We start from the raw sequence: 6,371 nt of genomic DNA on the forward strand, positions 1-6,371 counted from the left end.
GAACTTTTTCCCAGCCAGCAATAGCTTACTTGTGGTTTGGTGACCGAATCTCACAATGACATTCTAAATGAGGCCTCACCAGCGCCTTGTAAAGCTAGAGGAGATCTTACCCTAATTTAATTGCACACTCGTGGCTATACATCCAAGCACCGTCTGCTTTTTTCTTACCCACATTGTCTTGAGGTGTATATCTAGTAAATACCAAGACCCCTTTCATGCATATTTTCCTGTAGCAAAGACAACTCCATTCTGCATGTAGTTTTCTGCTTCCTGCCTGGATCACATTGCACTAATGTTGGGGACGTTTCACGTGTCCCCAATTCTCTCTGTGATTTCCTTGCGGCTGTTTCTGTGCGTCACTCGCTCCCCACTTCTGCCTCGCAAGTAAAGTGAACCTGTGGGGCTGCTGTATCAGAATCTAAATCATTAATCAGGATCGGGGAAAGAGCCACAGTTCCCAACTGAGGCCTGCAGCATGTCGCTGCTTACAGCTGGAGATGGTGTCCCATATGAAGAGGATTTCAAGGCCTGAAAGCAAATTTCATTGTTGCCTGGGCAACGTCAAGGAGCCCTAGGGGGTCCATTGTGGGGAGACGCCCTTTCTGTACCCCGAATTCAGCCAGCTGGGCAGCCACGGCCGCCAACCCAGGGCCGTTACGTAGGGGCGGCCCCACACTGCCGCAAGGCCTCAGACAAGACTTTCGGGAAGCAGGGCACTCTGTGGGCACACCGGCCTGCACACCAGTGTGGCGGATACTTTCTGAAGACCTCCCCGTTTTAGGGTGCGTTTTCGGGAACACATCTGCCACCCAGGCGCCGGAGCGAGGCGAGGGCCACCTCAACACCGCAAGGGCAGAAGAAAGGGGGTCTGGATTCCAAAAACCTCGAGCAGGACCTGGCAACTCCAGGCCACATCAGTTCTTGCTGCACCTCTGATCTTAATTGCTTAATTGAATTAATTATTTGGAACAGAAGCTGAATCGCCTCGTTTCTGGCCTTCAATCTTGCTAACACAAACCTACCTGTGAAATGTTCTTGCGAAAGGACTTGAGCCAAACAAACGCACAACGGCGCGCAGCATTAAAATGCCTTTTCTCACTGGCCAGCAGCACAGCCAGGCCATGGCCTCCACAAACATATTCATGACATCGTTCGGTCAGCTTCTCCCAGGGCAGGCTTGAAGTTGGGAAAAACATTTTTCAGCGAGAAAAACATGAGCCCCACCGCCCTTCCAAACCACTGCCGTTCAGTCCACGGGACACCCAGCACCTTCACTGTCAAATTCAACCTGCTCATTGCCAATCAGCCAGTTAAGGAGCTGGCTGTAGTACATTTCGGCAAAACCCAGGTGTTGCAGCCCTGTCCTACAATGAGTCCAGAGAGGTTTCTAGTGCCCAGTACAAACAGGAAAAGAAAACTGTTGTTTATTGTCATTCACTATTTATGATCGTACCCTCCTATATGATTTTACAACATCATAATCATATCAGTCATTATCACATTTACTCTATATACTGATTTTTTTTTTAATAACAGCTCACATTATGATCCAAATCTACTTACATTGACATCAACGTATACAGCTATGTGTTTAAATACCTTTAAAAAAGATTTATTGCATGGGTTCTAAAAACATTTTTAAAAAGTCGGCTGTACACAGTATAATACCATTAAAATTTTTGGGGGGGAAATTCTTGCGGCTGTTTATCAGATATGATTACCCGCTTGATCCAGCCTCACTATGAAAATGGAGCTGCTGGTTTGCAGTCATTCATTATCTTTGCCCAAGAGGCTGCACAGGGAGATGAAACAGCTTAAGCAGTCTACACTGAGCACTGATGCACTCAGGCGTGCACTTCAGTGTCAACAGCTTTCATGTGAAACGGGTTCACAGCTACATCTAGTAAATATTGCTTACAGAACTATACTTGCTTATCGGTGATCTGTTTTTGAAGTTCACTGAGACCAGATTCATCCTAGCAAGCAGCAAAAATCGAGTTTGAATTAGTGGAGTTTAGACAGGGGATTCAGATATTTCATCTTGAACACAGCAGGCCTAAAATTACAAAACAGAAGCTCCTGACACCCAGGGCTCTTGGTTAACTTCATGTCAATACTCCAGGAGGTGTTGCTGGTTTCCTAATCCAGGTTCTTAAGACTGACGGTGCCTGCTGGTTTCATTCCAACCAATTATTTAATTGAGCCCCCAGCTTCAACTAACTCTTCACTAATTAGACCTTTCTGAATTCCTGTTCTGGAAATGTCAGCAATTTTACAAATATACAATCCTGTGTATTTGGAAAAAAAATCACAAGTAATCTGGAAGCGTCATAATTGAAGTGTAGGAAAGAATTAAAGAGTAATTACTCAAGTAATTAATTCAATCGAGACACTAGCTGAACACCTAAAAGCCTAGCAAGACTAAGAGATGCTGTGGTAACCCAGACCAGGACTGGGTAGCTGCAGGAAGTGTGCAGGAAGGGTACACTGATTCATTCAAGCCTTATCCAACATAATCATTTTGGTGAAGTCCTGTACTGCCATTTTTTTAGAAGGCCTACAAAACCTGCTGGACTGTTGCCCACTCGGCTCAGGCTACAGAGATCAGCTCTAGATCAAAGGGACATATTGCACAGATCTTTTTAGGTCCCGTACCGGCAACAAGCCAGTGCATTTTACAAATCACCCATCATACCACAGTTGGAGGAAAAAGAGATAATCCATTTCCAAAATCCGCAAAACAGCTGGAGCGGTCAAGGTGCGCTAACCAGAAATCTTGTGCTTGCAGATTGAAGTGGCCAGGGCTGCAGAGAGGCTGCCCTCTCCTTTGGAAACAGCAGCTGTGTTCTCCATGCTCATTGGCTGCGGCTCTCAGCTGTGTAGACACTTCCTGTCCAGATGTGGCATCATGGTTCCAATCACAGCTGCAGCTCGTCTGCCCAGTGGCTCTGTAGAGCAAAACAAATGTGCAGACGTGCTGAAATAAATACAGACATGCTTTTTTGGGTAAAAAAGGCAAAAGTACCATTGCTGTACTAGACAAGAAGCATAGTTTTTTAGAAAACCGCCTCTTGAACAGCTTTTAAAGAAACCCGACAGAGTCTTGTGGGCCTGGGGTAAAACAGTCTTCCCAGCATTGTAGGAAGTGTTGAAATGTAAAGATGTAACTCTAGCATGAGAATCTGCAGTGAAGGAAGATATACAGTATAATGTGCTTAACACTCCCAATAGCAGGATAATTCTAAAGCTCTTCTGACTCTTCCTTTTGATTGATTTAGGGGAAGTCTAGTTCCAGCCAGAGACTGTCAGTCTCAAGTGCTTTATGCCAATCTCCTCACTCCTGAGTCTTCAGAACCAACAAGGTCTTCTGTTTTGCTTTCCTATCTGAGCTCTTAATGACCTAAGTAAATCAGTTACTGTCCTAACCGGTCTTATTTGACATTGAAGGAGTTGAAACAAGCAGGGTTTTGGCTCTCCAAGAGCAGGAGACCTTAATAAACTCAGGCACCCACCCTTCACCCTTGACTTCGCAAGGGGAAAAGAAAGAGGGACAATTTTACACAACTAGTAATACATCTTCAGCACACTAAAGGAAAAAAACACTGTGAACTAGGCTCCAAAAGCCCATTTGTGGACAGCAGGTCCCAGATGTTGCTGCTGCTTGCCCTGTCCGACTGTGTACCAGGTCAACTAGGCTTCCTTCCAAAGCAAAATAAAACAAAATCCTTCCATCTCTCGAGGCTGGTTGCCCACCTGGGAAGAAGCGCTAATTTCTTCTAAGTCGCCATAGCAACCCTTCTTGTAGCGGATCAGACTGCCCCAGAGCACTGGGGATTCACAACTGGAAAGAAGCACAAGAAAAGATTGCATGAGTAAAACCTTGTATCTTCCTTGCATCTTCAAAAAAATCTAAATAATATTTAATATAACACAGGTGTTCTATATTGCAGTGTCCTGATGGAGTAAAATGGAAATGACATTTTAGAGACTAGAAGTAAGTTCCAGTTTAACCGCAGACTTCATTTAAACAGAAAAAGATTAAATATGAGAGAATGCCCAATTGGGCCCATCCAGGTGTAGATATTTGATCTTGTCTTTGCGTTTAATGGTCATTTCTACTGTAAGTGTGTGGGTATCGGCTTCAACAACATGTCTGCTCAGCTTATTCCAGACTCCTCCTGCCCTTTTTGTAACAAATTGCCGCCTCTTCTATGCCCTAAATGAATGTTTAGTGAAACGGTACCTTTGGGAATTCTGATTTTTTGGACTGAACTTGAACATCCCTCGAGACGAAAAGAGACAGGTTCGCGTTTGTGCCGGACTGTGACTCACTCGGGACAAATCCCCTCCACAGGAAGCAGGTGGGCGGGCTCTGCCTGGAGGAAGTGCTTGGCCAAGCAGGTCACATGACTGGTCATGTGACAAGAGGGGTGGAAACAGCAGAGCAGGTCTTCAGACAACTGGAAGGACAGAAGGAAGGCTGGAAATCAGGCTCTGAAAGGGAGGTGGAGAGAAGAACGTGGAATGGGGTAGAAAAGGGTGGGAGATGAGGGGGGAAGGGGAAGGGGAAGAGAGATGCCACTCAGGCAGCCGTACCTCAATGGACTCCCGACACAACACGCACTTCTCTGTGCCCGTGGCGAGTGTGCCCGGCTCCTGCCCGCTGGTCTTCTTGGCACGGACACTCCCGAAGGCGATGGGCACGTGCAGGGGGGGCTGGAGGGCGGGATCGAAGTCCAGCCGATACTCCTGCTTGAGCCAGCGGGCGGTCAGGGGCAGCCGGCTCCAGGGCGCCACCCGCAGCATGTGGGAGACCACGCGCCAGTGGAACTCCAGGCTGGACTCGCGGCGGGACTTGCGAGCCACGTGGGCCAGGCGGCGGGAAGAGTGCGGGTGCTGCCACGCCCACTCGAACTGTGAGAGGGGGGAGGGGTTAGTGAGGGGGGGGTGTCTGTGTTCCCACAGTTACAAATCTGGTTCTGAGGGATAAGAATCCCTTTGTGTGGCAGGTTTATTAAAACTTCACGTTCTCAGGACTGGACAAATTCTAATGGATCAGAAAACCAAGTTATCCAGCATATCTGGCAGCATAAACGTATCCTTATTTCTATTCATTATATTTGGACAGCTTATTGCTTACATCCGATAAGGATTCACCCTGCTGACAGGGTGAGAAGTATTTCTAAATACTGTACGGAACCGGTCGTCACGAAGGACTCACCCGCAAAGCCGCAATGTCCGAAGGGAAGCCATGAATTATCAAGATCATCTCCCTGAATGGAAGAAAGACGACACCAGGAGACTGAGAGGCAACCACAACACCAAAGAGCATTCAACGGCAGAGTGGCTGGTGGCACGGGCAACTTTTTCATTTTTCTAGACTAGACTAGAAAACCCTCGAGCAAGTGATCTCTGTTAGGCACAAGGCTAAGCACCAGGCAAGGCCCTCAAGGCCGAACACAAGGGGAACTGGGAGAGCATTCTGGGAAATGAGTGTGATGGGCGTGTCAGGATGGATGTGCCCCCTCATACGCCACCGGAGTATCACAGGAGTGAGAAGGTCACCCTTTCTTGACACAGATGACAGTGACTGTGGTGTGAGAACTCCTTTAGCCCCCCATGCTCTCCCCCTGACTGTGGATGGATGGATGGATGGATGGATGGATACACGGGAAAGCAGTCAATGGAGAGGTGAGGACAGATAGCTGACAGATAAATATAGGCAGAAGGAGCACTTACTGCCTAAAAGGCGGCACACAGAAACAGAAAGACAAACAGATTAAGCAGATTAACAGGACCACCTGTTCCAATGGCAAAGACACGCCCCCCAACCCCCAGACCACCAACCCCCGCGTCCTCTCACCATGGACCACGCCCACTCGTCCTCTTGGCCCCGCCCCTCTGCCGCCCACCATTGTGCTGACCAATCCGGCGCTCCGGATTCACCGTGAACCCAATATAGATGCGGCCTTTGAACTTGGGGTTGGTGCAGTAGAGCATGTACACCCCAAAAAAGTTCTCCACCTCCACCACCATCCTGCCGCCACCAGAGAGCACCAGTAACACAGACCTGGAAGAGGAAACCACGTGATGATGCGAATTGTTGTCATCCAAGATGTAAACTATGTACCAAACAATTAAGTGTAAATAGTCAGCTTCCAGAGCAGACTTTTTAGACCTTTTAAAGTCTAAAGGATCTTAACGTTTAAGTCATGATGATCCAAATAGAGAAGTCACTCAAAACCATTCACAAAATCTCCAATTAATATTACTATTTCGTCTTCATTATTAATATCTCTCAAACAAAACAAATGACTTAATATCATTATTATGTATAATAAATTGCCCGGGCCCGTTCAATGAATGAATCA

At 47.1% G+C, this 6,371-nt stretch overlaps 1 protein-coding gene across 1 annotated transcript; it reads right to left on the bottom strand.

The window, feature by feature from the left end:
* Positions 1–1,403: 1,403 nt before the first annotated feature.
* On the bottom strand, positions 1,404–6,066 carry LOC148805149 (structure-specific endonuclease subunit slx1-like). The gene is made up of 6 exons (XM_088909782.1): positions 5,864–6,066; positions 5,222–5,273; positions 4,597–4,914; positions 4,333–4,460; positions 3,754–3,841; positions 1,404–2,948 (listed from the first exon to the last, which is right to left on the bottom strand). The coding sequence occupies exons 1-6, from the start codon at positions 6,034–6,036 to the stop codon at positions 2,919–2,921; spliced, it is 789 nt and encodes a 262-aa protein (XP_088765908.1). The 5' UTR covers positions 6,037–6,066; the 3' UTR covers positions 1,404–2,918.
* Between the last annotated feature and the right edge of the window lie 305 nt (positions 6,067–6,371).

This window comes from Atractosteus spatula, unplaced genomic scaffold (assembly GCF_055471065.1).
Source record: "Atractosteus spatula isolate fAtrSpa1 unplaced genomic scaffold, fAtrSpa1.hap1 Scaffold_85, whole genome shotgun sequence".
NCBI lineage: Eukaryota > Metazoa > Chordata > Actinopteri > Semionotiformes > Lepisosteidae > Atractosteus > Atractosteus spatula.

Bases quoted from the DNA above. Each gene is read 5' to 3' on its own strand.
- LOC148805149 (XM_088909782.1), bottom strand. From the start codon at position 6,036: ATGGTGGTGGAGGTGGAGAACTTTTTTGGGGTGTACATGCTCTACTGC. The intron at 5,274-5,863 runs GTGAGAGGACGC...TCTTCCATTCAG, and splicing joins ACGAGTGGGCGTGGTCCATG to GGAGATGATCTTGATAATTC. The intron at 2,949-3,753 runs GTGGGCAACCAG...TTTGCTCTACAG, and splicing joins AAATTAGCGCTTCTTCCCAG to AGCCACTGGGCAGACGAGCT.